This window comes from Xiphophorus hellerii, chromosome 12 (assembly GCF_003331165.1).
Source record: "Xiphophorus hellerii strain 12219 chromosome 12, Xiphophorus_hellerii-4.1, whole genome shotgun sequence".
Lineage (NCBI taxonomy): Eukaryota > Metazoa > Chordata > Actinopteri > Cyprinodontiformes > Poeciliidae > Xiphophorus > Xiphophorus hellerii.
The window spans coordinates 7,918,038-7,935,008 of record NC_045683.1 but is presented as its reverse complement, the minus strand read 5'-3'; the positions used below and the strand labels follow the sequence as shown (position 1 = coordinate 7,935,008).

General features: G+C 35.5%; 1 protein-coding gene and 1 long non-coding RNA gene across 2 annotated transcripts in view; one reads left to right on the top strand and one right to left on the bottom strand.

The window, feature by feature from the left end:
- Window positions 1-1,767: 1,767 nt before the first annotated feature.
- The window catches only part of shoc1 (shortage in chiasmata 1), a 21,801-nt gene continuing 6,597 nt past the window's right edge, over window positions 1,768-16,971 (top strand). The window contains exons 1-22 of the mRNA XM_032579037.1: window positions 1,768-1,822; window positions 2,129-2,198; window positions 2,313-2,442; window positions 3,544-3,634; window positions 3,706-3,869; window positions 3,959-4,121; window positions 4,194-4,308; window positions 4,467-4,608; window positions 5,365-5,469; window positions 5,546-5,675; window positions 5,926-6,020; window positions 7,216-7,461; window positions 8,305-8,682; window positions 9,709-9,936; window positions 10,600-10,794; window positions 10,879-10,971; window positions 12,108-12,289; window positions 13,298-13,370; window positions 13,492-13,561; window positions 14,764-14,939; window positions 15,690-15,795; window positions 16,406-16,517. Of these exons, the coding sequence (XP_032434928.1) occupies window positions 1,821-1,822; window positions 2,129-2,198; window positions 2,313-2,442; window positions 3,544-3,634; window positions 3,706-3,869; window positions 3,959-4,121; window positions 4,194-4,308; window positions 4,467-4,608; window positions 5,365-5,469; window positions 5,546-5,675; window positions 5,926-6,020; window positions 7,216-7,461; window positions 8,305-8,682; window positions 9,709-9,936; window positions 10,600-10,794; window positions 10,879-10,971; window positions 12,108-12,289; window positions 13,298-13,370; window positions 13,492-13,561; window positions 14,764-14,939; window positions 15,690-15,795; window positions 16,406-16,517 (3,066 nt within the window). The 5' untranslated portion in view covers window positions 1,768-1,820. The remainder of the gene's footprint in view (window positions 1,823-2,128; window positions 2,199-2,312; window positions 2,443-3,543; window positions 3,635-3,705; window positions 3,870-3,958; window positions 4,122-4,193; window positions 4,309-4,466; window positions 4,609-5,364; window positions 5,470-5,545; window positions 5,676-5,925; window positions 6,021-7,215; window positions 7,462-8,304; window positions 8,683-9,708; window positions 9,937-10,599; window positions 10,795-10,878; window positions 10,972-12,107; window positions 12,290-13,297; window positions 13,371-13,491; window positions 13,562-14,763; window positions 14,940-15,689; window positions 15,796-16,405; window positions 16,518-16,971) is intronic.
- On the bottom strand, window positions 9,476-12,171 carry LOC116730064 (uncharacterized). Its single transcript, XR_004341247.1, has 2 exons — window positions 12,113-12,171; window positions 9,476-9,960 (listed from the first exon to the last, which is right to left on the bottom strand). It is a non-coding gene; the product is annotated as an uncharacterized LOC116730064 (long non-coding RNA).

Below are 16,971 nucleotides of genomic sequence, written 5' to 3'. Positions count from 1 at the left end.
TTTCTAAATATCTCAAATGGTATTTATATAAAAAAGGCTGCAGTACACTGCAAAATACAAACTATTACAACATATCATTGTCAAGTTTGTAGTGCAAATTATGTAGTACAGTTTAAATAAGACAAAACTAACATATAGGTATTTTTTCAGTAAGATATTGGAGCTTGTTGTTAGTCAATAGTCGCTTAATATGGATGAAAAAGTTCTAGTTAAAGGTGAAATAATCTGCCAGTGGAACAAAACATTTCAATTTATATTATGTGAAAACTGTCTTGCGCCACAGGCAGATTATTTCATAGAAAGATCTATTTCTTGCTGCAAAGTCAAAAACAAAACTAACTTACAAATTAATTTTCAACAAGATATACGAGTTTGTTTTATGTCAATAGTTTCTAAATGTTGACGTAAAAGTACTAGTTCTGTTGGCAGATTACTTTACTCATGGCCCTAGATAAATGTCTTGCCATAAGTGAAATAATAAGAAAAAACAAACACCTCGGTGGATTCTTCTTTTATTCAAACTAATTTTATTTAAGAATAAGCTATTTTTAGTTAGTTTTAAGAAATGAATATGTGGGGTGAGATTCTTGTCATATTTCATTACTTTGTGTTTTGTGGATCTTCTGTGAGAAAAGTGAGGATGAAGTAAAAAGATTGGGCTCACGCCTGCATTCAGTGGGGCGTCGCGTTAGTGTGAATTCATCTGCAGGTCGTCACCTCAGTGTGAAAACACATTTACTCAGAGGATCAGGTCTCAAATCATGCACAAACCCCCGGCTTGTTAAACACAGTATTTTTCTCACCTTGATGAAAGACATGTAAAAACTAAACATAGATGAAGCCGTCCAATCAGGTCATGAGCAAAATTTTACAGCTTTAGAGCATTGAGCTGGAATGTTTGGCGAAAGGAAGAAAAACGCTTCACACTCACACATGAATTGAAATTAATTAGAAAGAACTAAGTAACTGAAAACTCCTTAGATGTGAGCATATTTTGATTCATTTGTTCTCTAATCTGCTCTATGACTGCATCTTGATTTTGTAGTAAATAGTGACATCTAGTGATATTAAATGAAATAGATTTCTCCCGGGAAAGCTGAATCAAGTCAAATCTTTCAATATTGAAGTTTGATTAGTTTTTTTTTTAGACAGAAGATATCCTATTTATATATTTTCTTCTAAATCCCTAGACTTTCTGATTATTTTTAATGTTTTTGTTCTGTAATTTTAAACTGTAGGTTGCATAACAATAGATTTATTATAAAAAGCATAGATACTTTCAGCTGCAAAACTAAAATGATTTTTCAGTTTTAAGGTACGTTTAGTACTCAAAAAGAAACATATAGACTAATATTTTAGCTGAAACATGTGCAGGCTTCAGACAGTATCTGTATATATCTTTGTCTTATCTTTCTAATATCTTTATAAGTTTCTATTCAGTTTCTGATCAGTCAGTTTCTCATATCTGTTGCAACTTGTTCCATTAACCTAAATTATTAAGTTTTCTTCATAAAACTGATGAATTCTCATCTAACATCTTTTTATTTTATATTTTTTTTTTACAATGTAATTTTAAAATCTTACATCACTTTATTTTTGTTCTATTGTCTAAGCAGATGTGATATACACTTTTTTGTGTATATAGCACCGAAACCATACACAGTAATTAGGGCACATACATTATTTTTACTTTAGATATTTGTTAGATTGTCCAGGAGCGCATCACCCCATCGAACCACAATAGACGATCTTTGTCACCACTGGCACGACGACACCGTTTCCGCTCCGAATTAAAATACTGATAAACCCCCAATTAAGACATGTAGGTTTGATGCTATGTGACAAATTATTATTATAAAAGTCTATATCTATTATCTTTAAGTATTTATTTTTTATAAGTCTAAAATTAAGGAACAGAAAATAACTTTTCAGCTTTAGCTAACAAGTCAGCTACTGCTAGCTTAAAAACTAGCTAGCTAAATAGGCTAAAAATATATTAGCATTTAACAGTTTAATTTTAAGTATTGGGCATACTTCCGTAGAGTGAAAACACAGTCAAATATCTTGCTGTAAGGTGGGAGAAATTGAGCTTTTGTCCTTTTAAAATTGATTTTTTTACATTTTAAAGGTGTGATAAGAACGCATCAAATGAACTCTTCTCCGCTGTCCGGTTTAAAGCTCTTGACTATGTGTTTGAGGTGAGTCTTTGCCTTTAAGGTGAGTTTATGTCTTTGTGGTGAGGTTTGGCGTTTGCTTTAACTTGACAGTACCCCTAAGTTAAACCTTAGTGTTTTTTAAATCTTCTTTTTTAGGCTAGCACCACTCTGAAGATCTCCATAAACTTGCTGTCGCTACCAGCGCCGTATGTAACTGGTACCGGTGACCTTTACCCCCACAGTGGCAGGTTACCTGATGACACCTACAGGAAGCCATGGATCCGAGGTAAACAAAACACAAAGATACATTTAAACAGTTATCAATTTATTTATGTGGAGCAGCAGAGGCTATTGGAAATAAATTGTTATCTTAATACTGTTTTTTAAAGATAATTGTCCTGTTGTTTATCATACTCAAAAGTGTTAAGACTTTTTGCAATAATGTAGCAATAATGTGTAAACAGTTGATTTGTTTTTATAGTTTGCTTTATTTAGTTGCAGGTCATCAGGCTTTTTAAAAACGCATCAATTTATCTATTTTGTACTCTTTAGAAGCACCAAGTGCAATCTTTGAGTAACCCATTATTATCAGTTTTCTCATGTTTTCTTTTTGCTTGTTTCAAATTTTGTTCAGCTGGACGTCACGTTTTGATCTTGAACTGAAACACTAGACCAAACAAACACTTTCCTGGTACAAAATACATATTTTATTGAGTGGGACTCTCACAAAGTTATATATAAAAGGTAAATAACTGATAAGTTGTAAGTCTATAAGTGAGAGGCAAAACGCAACAAAAATGTTGTGTTTTATTGTCCTGGCATTGTCACGTAAACAGGACATTAGATTGGAAATTTCTCCTTCAACCCATTCCTGTTAAAACTATGTTTCAGGACTTGTTTATTGCATTCAAAAATCTATGTAAAAATGTTTAGCTACTCAGTTTTTGGTTCCACAAGAGATTTTTTTTTAGATTTTTTGGTCATAGCTGTAGAAGTCCTAAAGGAGGCACTGTTGATGCATCACAAATTTCAAAAAATTCAAGTAGAGTTTGATCTATCGCCAGTATTTACCTTTTTGTTCCACGATGTGCAAACTTTGCATGTTTTTATAATATTGTATGCATTGGAAAAAGGTTTTCTTTGGGTTTAAGATCGGAGCATGGATTCAGAACCAAAAGAAATAATTGCTTGGTGAAAAGCCAGGTATTGAATCTCTGCTGGAAAGAAATAAATGTATAAGCAACTTTTATAAATACTAGTAAATTTACAGAGACTTCTTTCTCCATTTGTTAATCTTTAAATTTTTTAGAATAATCCTAACTGGGATTGAAAGAGAAATTACACAAATTGCTGTATTTATTCAGCTACTCCTTACTTTTATCTACAGGAAAGGTGATTTCTTCCTGCAAGCTCTTTGTCAGTGGTTCAGTTCTTGATGACCTTGGACAGAAAAATCAACCTGTTAATTCATTGGAAAGGTATCAGCACTACAATGCAACAAATTCAACTTCTTAAATGAATTTTGTAAACATCTGTGTACAAATTTCAGATTTATTGTGGAAAAGGATGTGGAGATAGTTCCCAGCTCTAATCCCGACTCCTTCGATGAGGATCAGTTTATTTTCCTCCTAAATAAGCAGATTAATGATTCATATCAGGAAACGTTTTCTAAATGCAGACCTGACCAGACGAGTCCAGAAACTAAGAGCAAAGGTAACTAATTACACTGGTGCTTCCCTCAAATATCTTTTTAGAGGATATTTTAATGTGTTTTATTCTCCCAAACCTGCTTACATACATAGATCTCTTCCTCTCTGAGGACTTCATTGCTCCAGATTTGGTGGCAGAGTTAAAAAGACATTTACCGTCTTTGAAAGCCAAACTGTCCAGGCTGAAGACGCTTCCTGTGTCCGACCCGCTGCTGAACTCAACAGGAATCAGCATCTCTGAGGACGCCATGTTCAGGTGCTCTTCTGATCCAGAATCATTTCTGCTGCCTCCAGAGCTTTTTGTTACCAGGATTATGTTTCATCCCAGCTGCTTCAGACGATGTGAGTCCTACCAGAAACCTGCAGACGCCAACGCCATCAGTGATGTCACATGTGGAGATTTTCAAGATCCGTTTCTTAAACTTCCTCTCTTGCAGACAGAGGTACAGGACTCTGCAAATAGTGTGTAAAAAATTTTAATGCATGGACTACTTATCGTTGTTTTATTGCATAAAATCAATGATAAATTATTATTAAGCATATTCATTAGTGTGAGATTGTTTGGTTATGTATATATATATTTTTATTATCTTCTCTGCAGTCGCTGCTGTTACCGCCTGTAGTCGACAGTTCCCAGCTTAAAACACAAAACTTCACGGCTTTTTCTGGTGTCGGTGGTTGTGTGAGCATTTCTCCAGAACCAGTAGACGAGGAATGTTCTGTCCTGGATTTACTTCGTAGAAGTGAGTAACAGATATTATCCATGGTGCTAAAAATCCTTGAAAATCCTTGAATTTCCTTGAGATGTTTTTAAAGGTTTGGAAAGTGCTTGGTATTCAAAATGCTCAGTCTGGAAATAAAGTTCAATCTAATGTTTGATTAAAAGCCTAAATGTGGGAAATGTTATTTACAGTTGAAATCAGATATTTTCATACATTACACATTTTTTTTCTCACAGTTTGAAATTAAATCAGACTAAACGTTTCTTGTTTTATGTTAGTTAGAATTACCAAAATTATTTCTATTTGACAAAAGCCAGAAAATGTAGGGAGAACATTTTTTTAGAGATTTTTTTATGTAACTCTCTTTATTGTGTTTAAGCCTTTAACTTGAACAGGAAGGTCGATGTGTTTGGATTGTTTCAATGTAATTAATATGTATTATTCCTTTTTCCTCAATGACTAATCTGTGTATTTGAAATAGAGATTGTTTTTTATTTTATAAGTGAAACGTTGTTGAAAATGGGGATTTTTTTTTTTTTTGTTAAATTCGTGTTTTGTTCTCAGACCCATCAGGTGTTTACGGTGAGTGAGAGGGAGACATTTCAAAATATATAATTTTATTATATTTTTACCTTTTTAATTTGTATAGTTTTTATATCTAGAATGATGGAAAAGTTTGAAAACTTACCTTAAAAATGCCTGAAAAATGTTTGAATTTTACTGTGTAAAAGTGTATAGGAAGTGTATTTAATTATAATTTTCTCTTTTTTCCTGTAGCTTCTCTTTCAAAGTCTCCAGTGGAAATTTCACAGTTTGATTTGCAACAAAAACAAATAAAAGAAAAGAAACAGAGTGGAAAACTGATCGAATCAGGATGTTCAGGTAAATGCACACAAAAAATCTCTGCAGTCTGGAGTCCAAACTGTGATTTGGCCCAAAACGGGTTTTTTTTTTTAAGGGAGTATTGCATCTCCAGTTGGAACAGAGCTGGACTTTATTCTGAGCCCGATTCCTAAGAAGAACCGAACCCACATCCGTCTGTCCACATCTCATCTCCAGGAAGAAAAACTTTCTCCTTTCACACTAACGTGAGAAAATATTTCAGCTTCATTGTTCAAACTCTAAGTTCTCCAAAAGACGATAAAATTTCATCTACATTTCATAAAATAAAATAATATTCATAATAAAAACGACTCAAAACCGGAAATCTCAAACCAGCGTGAGATTAACTCAAATTTCAGTCGACTTTTTATTACAGAAACAAACACTTGACTTCTGTAACATTCTTTATGTTGATGCACTTTTTAAAGAGAAGTAACTATCATGATTGTTTTTCAGATCTTTGCTCTCAACAAGAACCAAAAATGAGATGAAGAAAACAGTCTGGAGCTCAGAGAAGCATCTGACCTCTGTCCTTCGCTTCCTGTTGTCAGGTAAAAACTTTATCAGACGTTAGAAACCGTCACTGCAAAACAGGGACGAATAACTTTACTACTACATTATTAATTAAAAAATACTACAGAAAACATAATACCAAGAAAAATCTATGCAGCAAAAAGTGTTTTCATTATAGGATATACTATATCTGGATGATTTTATTTGTATTTTATAGCTATTTGGAGAAATTTACAACTTTGCTTGCCATATTAATTTCACTGCAAAAAATTCTCTTCTTAAAATAAATGAAAAAAGATAGATGTTTAGCAATCTGCAAATGGAGCTAATACTTTAACAATATTCAAGAATTGTTATGATTATTTTAATTAATTCACCAATTAGTGCACAAAAAAAACATTACAGATTGCTAAACAAAGGTATTGATCTTTGTTTGTTTGATAGCAAAAAGTCTATTATATTGCAGTTCAGAGACGTTACAACCTCCTCTGTACTGCAGGAACCTTTATTTGACTAAAATTGTTGCTGATGTTCTTTCAAATGATCAATTTAACACAGATTGTAACTCTAAACTTTCAAAACATCATCTTTGATTAAAATTCTCACACTTACCAATTAATATTTGATTAATTTAACCTGCTTAGAATCCATTTAGGCTTTTATTTTGGTTTGTTTATCTTGTTTTAGTCCAGTAATGATTTGGTTTTATTCACCTGCCGTCACAAAATATTTTATTATGTGCTGATATTTAAAACCATTGAAGTATTTTTTTTTAATTATTATTATTATCTGTCAAAATTTTGGACTTTTATTGTACAATAAAAGTGAGTGAGTGCAGTAGTCTCTGTGAACCACCAGGGGTCGGTATTTTCCTGAGGAAAAGGTTTATGTACTTTATTTGTTACTTTTACTTTGTTAATCAGTAGAGTGTAGATATTTCTTAGTCTAATATTGGTTATTTAATAATAAATTATTGATTACAATAATGATTGGCTTTCATCCATCTTTCTTCGTTAGGATAAGTATTGATTAATCTTTGTTTTGATTTTAAGTAAATTATAATCCAGAGAAATATACAAAAATCTCCACTTTCTTATTTCTATATGTTAGAGTTTGTTCCATCCTTCACATTTATTTATTTTTATAGATTAAATTACTGATTAATTCATCAATATCATCCATATTAAATATATCTTCTTATTCCCCAAATGACTCTTTTTCATTTTCTCACAGAGCCTGCTTTACACGAAGCAGCCTCCGGGTTTCATCCTCTGCATGAAGCGTTGGGAGTTATTAAACTAGAAAAACAAAGTTTCAGCAGTGCTGTTGACAAACTGGAACTACGTTTGGAGACAGGAAAACCAGAGATAATTCTGGGTAAAAACCTTGAGTTGATTGAAATGATGACGACTGAGGTTCCTACAAACGGACAGAACGAGAAGGAAGACTTCAACAGAATGACACCTGAACATGAGGAGGGTGAGGATCTGTATAAAGATATTTTTATGACAGTCTCTTACAGAAGTTTTGTTCTTTAAAATAAATATTTGAATTCTTTTATAACATATAAATAAGCCAATAAGCAGAAATATACATTATTTTTGCACATTTTTGTACTTCCATTTGGGTCTAAGCGACTTCTGAAAACAATCCAAACGCTTAAAAAATAAAATCACCCAGTTGTTTTTTTTTGGTTTTGTTTCGGGGGGGTTTTTCACAATAAGTTAAATGGCTTTTGGTGTCCAGAAAATTATCCATTTAATAAAACTTTCAAATGTAACAAATCAGCAGAGCCTAGCTATGGTTACCTAGCAACCCAAGCAGAGCTCCAGCACATTTGGTCAGCTGGTTTTATCGCTTTATGCTGTATAATGGCTGCTGGAAAAGACAAGTGATTTGTTGTTGACTTATCCTCTGGAAACCATGTGCTGCATTCTTGTTGGTTGTACAGGAGGCTCTACTTTTGCTTTTCAAACATGTATGTTTTTAATACTGCATGTGTTTGCAGCAGTTTTCAGCTGCAAGTGTAAACGTTGAGTTAGGGGCTGTGGCCAGCAGCAGATTATTAGGATTTAAAGGGACAAGAAGATAAAATCTCTTTCTATCTTCTTAAAAGAGATAAAGATTTTCTTTCTTTCTTTCTTTCTTTCTTTCTTTCTTTCTTTCTTTCTTTCTTTCTTTCTAAATTATGATTAAATAAAAACAAATATATATAAACATACATACATATATATGTATATGCAAACAACAAATACAGGGAAAAACCATAAACATAACCTGTTCAAGGAAGCATAATAAGTCTCCTTTAATATTTGTTTTTAGTTGAATTTCTCCATGTGGATTCTCCAAACAACGCCAATCTCCTAAAAAAAAGCCCTGTTGGTTCACCCCGGTTCTCGTCCTCGAGCCCAAACAGTCGGGAACGAAGCACCACCAGCACCGGTCCAGAGAAGACACGTTCGGAACCTGCTGCCGGTTCTCCTGCTCTCGTCAACGTCAGCAGTGGCGTAACTGATTGGTTTAGGAGCTCCGGCGGTTCTGGGTGCTCTCTGCCCTCCAGATCAAACATTGGAGATAATCAGAAGAGTTTGATCTTCACGAAACATCGACCAGAGAAGAACCTGGACCCTCTGTCCGACTTCATGACGCTGAGGTCGCAGCAGCTGGCTGCAGCTGCTGCGACTACAAGCATCTCTGCAGGTACAGCCACACAGTTATCAGCTCCTTTTCTCTAAAAAAAACCCCTGTGGTTTACAGCATTTTTAACATTTCTCTCCTCAACAGTTAATACAGCAGAGCTTTTCTTACTTTAAATAATAATAGCACTTTTAATAACAACAAAAAGGCTGAAAAGCTTCTGTAAACACTGACAATAATCTAAAATCGTAGCTGACTCTGTAAGGAGAAAGTTGTCACTAAAAATTCAGCAGTGCCAGAAATTAGGAATGTGTTTTTCAGGAACATTTCCACATTCAACAACAATTCAAAGTCTTTAAGGTTTTTACCAAGCTCTTCTTATAATTGTAAAACACTTAAATTAGTATTTTTTTATCTTGTGTTGCCTTGGTTAATTTAAAATAAAAAGGTTTAATTTTTTGTCAGTTATCAAATGATCATATTTGAATTAGATTGATGCATTGATGCTTTCTGAACCTTCAACAAAAAGTTTTAGTTTTTTTAAATTTCAAATTCAAAAACACCTTAATGATCCCAAAGGGAAACTAAATGTTATTGTAACTCATATTGATTCAAAATGTTCAGAGTCAATGATGGTTGTTGGCCGGAAAGATCTCCTATAGTGACGGTAAAAAGTTTACGTGGACACTCTTCGGTTTGGATTTTAGTACTTTAATCATTTATTTGGACCTTTCTTTTTCAGGACGATACGATTTGACAAACAGTTTCAGTAAAGATGCATCGATAAATCTGCACCAATTTCCTTAATTTTGTGAGACCGGCTGATACTCACATGTGAAGTGAGATATGCAGTAAGAATTATACCAGCAGCTCGTTGGTGACTACAGAAGCGCAGTTTACTAAAGGACGTCTAACTGAGTTATTATTCATATTTTACCTGTATGTGTAATTATGACCATGTGTGGATTAGAGAAAATCCATCCAAATTTGTGCCATAAGTTCTTCTTTCTAAAGTTAATTGAAGAACAGAATCTCAGTTTCTTTTTATGTTAAGTTTCTCTCTGTGATCTCTTTCCATCGTGTTAATAGTACCAGAAGAAGAAGAGGTGAACCATGAGACACCAGAGCAGCATCATCATCATCCAGAAGAGATGAAGACGACTGACAGGAAGCCAGCGTACGTGAGCCTCGCTGTGATGGGAGACGCAGTCAGAGAGCAGAACCCGGCCGCTGTGAGGGCGGGTCGGATCGACGGTCGTCCTGTCGGCGACTCGGACCTCAAACATCACAGCCGAGTCATTCAGGTTCAGCCAACAGGTGAACGTTTGGATCAACTGTTTCCTGTCAGAGAAACAGAAATATATTGGCTTTATTATCACTATTGTGCCACTAATAACTAGTGGTTATAAATAAGGCTGAAACGATTAATCTGATTAATCATGATCAATTAGTCATTAACTAATTTAGTAATTGATTAATTGTCAACTGGAGTTAAGAGATTCAAAAAAGGTTGTTTGTTGAAAGAACAAAATACTTTGGCAGTAATTAAGCCAAAACTGTACAATAATGTATACATTTTACCAAACAAGATCTTTGTAAATATGTTCCACCTTAAAAATAATCACACGATCAGTCGGTATTGATAAATCGAGCAGTTTTTCACTTGTTGATGTTAAAAGTATTTTCTTTAGATGCAGATACATCCTTTGCTACAAATGATAAAGTGTAAACTAAATGCTGTTTTGTTGTATTTTAGACAATAAAACATATTTATTTTTTAATGATTTATCGGCATTTTTAAAAAGTATTTCTGATAAATAGAAAAGTGGCAGAATGTGACAATATTTTAGCCCATTAATCGTCAGAATAATCGATTACTAAAATAATAGTTAGTATTTTTACTAACGAATCCACTGCTGTCTGTTGAACAATCATAGAAAAATGTCTGAAATGTTCCTAAAAGTCGCTGCTGCCCTGCAGAGAGTCAGCGGCGAGCTTACGGCGAGCTGCTGGCCGTCGCTGTGCCTTGTTTGAGTTCGGCCAGGCAGCTGGGGCTCCACTTCCCGTCGTGGGGAGACTTCAGCTGCTTGTCCCCAGACCAGACGCACTTCCTGCTCAAACAGCAGGATCAGGCCCTCAGCAGGACCCCGGCAGGGAGCTCCGAACTGGTCAGAGGTACGACCGCTCTTCTTTTCACTGATCTGACATTTTATTATGTTTTTTAATCAGATATTCACAATTGTGTTCCTATTGCTGCAGATCAGGAGCAGCTTTTTAACCTGGCGGCTCTCGTCCATGTGTTAGTGACGTTCAAAGAGCTGCTGCTGAAGTGTGACCTGAGCATTGCTGTGGGTCAGTGTGAACTGAAATCTCCTGTCTGAAATGATTAATCGGATTTATCGTGAATAATTGATTATTGAGATAATCGTCAATTAATTTACGTCACAGCAGAGTCGTTCAGGTTCAGCCAAAAGGTGAACATTTCAAATTTAAAAATACTTTATTGATCCCAAAGGAAAATTAAATGTTGCTGTAACTCATTAATTCAGATTCTTCAGTTATTGTAGATACTGATGCCTGTTGGCAGGAAAGAGTTCCTGTAGCAGTCTGTGTTACAGTGAATCTGAAGAAGCCTCTGACTGAAGATACCCTGTTTTTTATTGATCATACTTTACCTTTTCTGAAGATTTAGACAAAATGTTTCCTGAGATGTAAGCTAACATTAATAAATTTATTCGTTTTCTAGACCAAGTTGTTGTAATTAATCAATTATTGAAATAATCGTCAACTAATTTAGTGATTGATTGTTAACAGACTCAAAAAGGCCGTTTACTGAAAGAACAACACGCTCAAAGTGGTAATTATTCCAAAACTGTATAAAAAACATACACATTTTGCATTTATGGTAGAAATAAACCTTTGTCTGCAAATATGTTCTTTCCAAAACTCCTAAAGTGGCAGTTTTAGCTTCACCTGGCTCAGATTCTGTGAAAAAAATATTCTATTAAGCAGCTTTTGCTCTCCAGTTATAAACATGTTGACGTTAGAAGTATTTTGTTTTAGCTGCAAATGATCAAACAAACAGTAAAGGAATAAATGTTATTGTATTTAAGAGGATTGGATTATCTGCATTTTGCATGTTTAATCTAATTCTAATATTGCATAAAAGACTTAAGTGGTTAGATAAAAAAATTACTGAATTTTTAATTTGTTTAATTGATTAATCAATTAATCATCAGAATAACCGTTTACTAAAATAATCATGAGTCACAGTCCTAGTTCTTGAATTAAGTTAATCACAGGTAAAGATGTTGGAAACCTATTAAAATGTTGTGGAAATAACATTAAACCCCCCCCCACACACACACACAGAGGGTTAAATAATGAAATATGTTATAACAAAACCAAAACCGTACCAAGTTTTGTAATAAAGTGAAGGAAGTGAAACAATTTTATTTGTTGCCATGTGACATTTTGTGACTCTTCAGAGTACCTGACCAAAGCAGCTGAGACGTGTGAGGATCACCGCCTGAGGCAGCTGAGGAAGAGGCTGCAGATCATCCTCTTCCTCAGTTACAGGAAGGAAGAACCCGACTTCAAACTGCTGGAGCTGCAGCAGCTTCTGGCTGAAATGCTGCAAATGAGAAAAGGAAGCAACTCTACAGAGAAAGTCGGATTTCACAAAAGATTTTGTTGCATATTTAAATAGTTGCTAAAGTATTTGTAAGCTTCCAACTTTTGGTCAGATTGTAGTCTCAGAAATTAATGTATAGGATTCAATTTAATACATCAAAACAAAAGTAGTGCATAATATGAAAGTGTGGTTTTTATTTTTAAAACCGTGCGTTTATCAAAGGCCCTGTCTACTCTGATGCCAGTGGGAGGCATAATTGAGAGTCAAAGTCATCATTTTAAATTTTGAGGTCATAATTTTGAGATACAGAGTGATTTTTTTTTTTACTTTAAGAGTCATAATTTTTGGGCGTGCCGTGGTGGCGTAGGGGTTCGCGCGACCCATATTTGGAGGCCTTGAGTCCTCGACGCGGCCATCGCGGGTTCGACTCCCGGACCCAATGATATTTGCCGCATGTCTTCCCCCCTCTCCTTCCCCGTTTTCTGTCAGCCCACTGTCATATAAGGGACACTAGAGCCCACAAAAGACCCCCTGGAGGGGTAAAAAAAAAAAAGAGTCATAATTTTGAGATAGAAAGTAGTCATTTCAACTTTCAAAGTCATGACTTTAAAATTCTTAATTATGAGATCTGGGCTTCCACTGGAGCGATTGTGCTTTGAAAAGCAGCATGAAGTTGAAATCGGGACTTTGACTCTTATGATTGAAACTTTTATTTTTGTAGTCACGACTTCCTGTTGGGTTTAAATTTTTTCCTTCATGGTGTAAATGAACTTCCATAGATACTCTCTTTGAAAATAAGTTTTATATTATCTAATTGTATATTTAGTGTAATAGTAATTTTATTGTACTCTATAAAGCTGTGCAGAAGAAAGCGAGGAAATAAAAGTAATTTTGATTTCAATTTCACAAATATAAACTACTGTTTGTTGGTTTAAAACAAAATCTAAAAATTATTTGGGGTTTGTAGCTAAAATGTGACAAAATTTAAGGGTTTTAAATACTTTTGCAAGGCAGAGTAATAAATCAGTTCCTGCGTTTCTTTAGATTCTCGTCATTCTCTCTGTGGAATCTCATGAAACCAGTTCAAAGGTCGCCACCAGCTTGAGCAAAGTAACCGGTGAGCAGGTTTCAGATTTAATTAGCAGAAATTCTCATTAACTTTCATTTCCTGTTGCAATATTTACACAAAATAAATTAACCTGGAACCATTTTCAGCTGAGTTTGTTGTTTTGCTGCAGGAGCTGCAGTGAGTTCAGTTTGTCCCGATGAGGAGAAGAAGAAACTAAACGGCGCCTCTGTGGTCAGCAGGTCCTGAAAGCATTAAATTCAATCAGTGTTTTCTTCCAAACTGTGAGAATAATTATTACATGAATGCTATATTAAGTTAAATTACTATTTAAACTTGATATATTGTACTACATTTATTATGAAAAAAGTTTGTCATTATTTTTTACATTCGGGCAAAACTCTAGACTTCTTCCTTCATTTACGTTTTTTATGACGCTGAAACAAACAACAAGCAGGCTGGATGTGAATCTATCGGCTACGACAGGCAATTAATCAGTTTTATCTATCAATCAATTTAATTTTTGGTCACTGTTACAGACCCCCGACTTTTTATGAGGAGGGGAGTAACACGACAGCCACAATCATTTGACAGAGTCCAGGTGAATGTTGTAAAAAAGAGGGATTTATTGATAACGAAAATCCCAGAAGGCTCACACAAACTGTGGGGGAGAAAGGGGCGGTTAGGGGGGTGCCAAATCATAGAAAATAATAAAACAAAACAGGGCCTAACTACCGTCTGAACTAAAGAAACAAAAAGAAAACAAAAACCCTGCTTATTTTATCTAACAAAAGTTTCCACCAAAACTTTACATGGGTGGCACCCACCTCCTTACCTAGTGTATCTAACAGAAAAACACCTACGTGATGAAACGTACAGGGTACCCCAAACTTACCTCGCCCTCTAACTCCCACCACAAACCTTCACACAAAGAGCAACAAGACATGCGTCAGGTAACAAAGCCAGCCGGGCCGCTCTCCCCAGCTGGGCTGCTTAAATAAGGCCTCCCTGCATGCTGATTGGCCCACAGTTGATGAGGATCAATCAGGGGAGATTGACACCAGCTTTCCCTAGTACCTGTGAAGAAACAAAGGGGGAGGGGAAAAAGAAACAAACAGCCTGCCGGGCATGTAACAGTCACTTTTTCCCCAATGCGCTCCTTGGATTTCCATAGTGATGTCATCAGCACAGCCGCCATTTTGTTTTGTTAATGTTTTATTTAGGTGAATATTATTCTGTGAATATTTTGAGTATATTCTTATAATTAAACAGAAATAAACAAAAAAAGATTAAAATCGGATATGTGAGATTTTATTTTTAAACCGTATCGCCTGGCTCTTCTTTTGGTTTATTATTTTACTTTAAGATAAAATAAAGACAGAAAAATGCCTGGCTCCTGTAAGAAGCTTTACTTTGTTTCTGTCTTCCTGTCCTGTTTTCCCAGAGTTTGCGGCAGCGACTGTGTTTTGGTATTTGAGGAGAACATCGGACCAGATTTTCCCTGGAGCTGCTTCTCAGTTTTGGTGGAGTTTGACCATCCGGGCCCGTCCCGCTGGTCCCAGATCTGCAGCGACCGAAGCATCAGCCGCCTCTCCTTCATCACCAGCCTGTCCGACTCCGGTTTGATTCCTGTTCACTTGTCAACCATCAACATCCCTGCTGCAAGGCTGCTGGCAGACGATGGCTAGCATTGGTTTTAGCTGTTAAGTTGTCAACATAATGTGCTAAATCTGGAATTTGGTGCGTTTCAGTTCAGCTACAAAATTAAAAAAGGCGACACAACTCTGACAGATCATCGTTAGAGCAAGAGTTTAAACCTTTGACCCCTCGAGTCTCTTGGAACCAAGGCTATTGCCCCCAAACATGGGTCCTTCATTAGTGAAGGGGTAAATTAGCTAATCTACCACATCTGTGTTAGTTTAGATAATGGCATTTACAATAATTGTAAAATAAACACTGAGCCTATAAACACAAAACTAACGGACTGAATGTTCTTTTCTTTGTGTGGGAAAAGTTTGAGTGTTTTTTGGCGTTGAATCCTGATACATTAGTGGCGTTGTTGTCAGTTGCTATGGTAACGAATAGCGAAGCCGGCACAGAAAGCGAGAAAAGATGAGAATACGAATTTTGAGTTATTCTTCAACGGTTTTCTGTTATTTTCCCTTAAATGTGGCGCACTGCACTACATTGGCAATACCTACATCTCCAGGTTTCATTTAGCTAACAGCTGAACTGCTCTACCGCAGCAGCATGTAAAGAATAGCCTGTTTGCCCTCAGCATTGTGCGCACATGGAACAATAACATGCAGGGGATATAAAGGGTTGTGTTTATTTATTTTTCTCTCTAAATGTCTGTTTCTTCCCTTAAAGACGCAGAGAAAATCTGTTGGCGTCTGGAGGAAAACGTCCCGTTTGTGTTGCTGGTGACCGAGGGGCTTCTGAATTATCCTCTGCTGCTGCAGACACTTGAGTCAAGGTGAGACTTTCATTACATCCATTATCATTTATCGTGATAAATTTCTTGTCATGATGAGAATTTTGATTTATCGATATCACAATAAATTCCAATTATTGTTGTTTAAAAAAAAAAAAAAACTGTCAGGATTGTTATTGTTGTAATTTTCTCCACTGTTTGTTCATTGAGAGCATCAGTAAAATATGAGAATATGATTAAATGAAGTTACTGTATGGAGTTTATTGGGGCTGACTATAAATATAAATAGTTATCGTCACCTTTATTGTTATCATCACAATTGCACACAGCACCAACATCCGCTAGGGCTTCAAAATAAAAGCTCAGATTCTTTTCACAACAGATCCTATTTATGATTTTAATCAACACCCCTCCTTTCTTTTCTAATAAGAAAATTACAAATGACAGAAAATATTTTTTTAAAATGCTTTTATTTTAGTCATCCTGTCTGTGTGGTGTTTCAGGGCCATGCAATGACCATTTTTGTTTCATTACAAGAATATAGTCATAATATTGGCTAAGAAATGCAATTTTGCCAGAAAAATGTCTTAAAATGTTGGCTTTAAACTTTATCTTGGAGCTTCGCGGTTCTGAGTGTCCGTCTGTGTTGCAGCTTCGGTGTAACTGTGATGGAGAGGAGCCACAGTCCGACTTTGCAGAAACTCGGAGGAATCCATAACTACACCGTGATCACTGTAGACGAAAGTACAGCTATCGTCATTCAGGTAACACATCAGACTTCTGGTGTATCCAGTCTCTGTGCAGTATCTGTTCCACCTCAACATTTAAATACTAATTCGGATAAAACTTGCAAAGCGTCTTCAGTCTGAACTGTTTTATTTTATTCAACTTTTATGTCACTGGTGTTAAACGTGTCATAATTCTGCAATATAAAAAGTCAGACTTGGTAAATCTGGACGTAAACAAAAATTATAATTATGAACTAATCGTGTCACTGAAGAGCAACACATCAGTCAGACCAACTCCAGGCTCTGACCTCACCTCCACACAGAGTTAAATGGAAATAGAGGAAAAGTCTGTATTAAACCAACATATAAAGCTTAATGTTTTAAAGTAAGGGAATGTGGTGACTTTGGTTGTCGTGTCTGTCACTGACACAGTTTTCCACCGTAAGTGACATCATTGTTGATGACTGACTCATCTAGTCTCTGCTGTTTG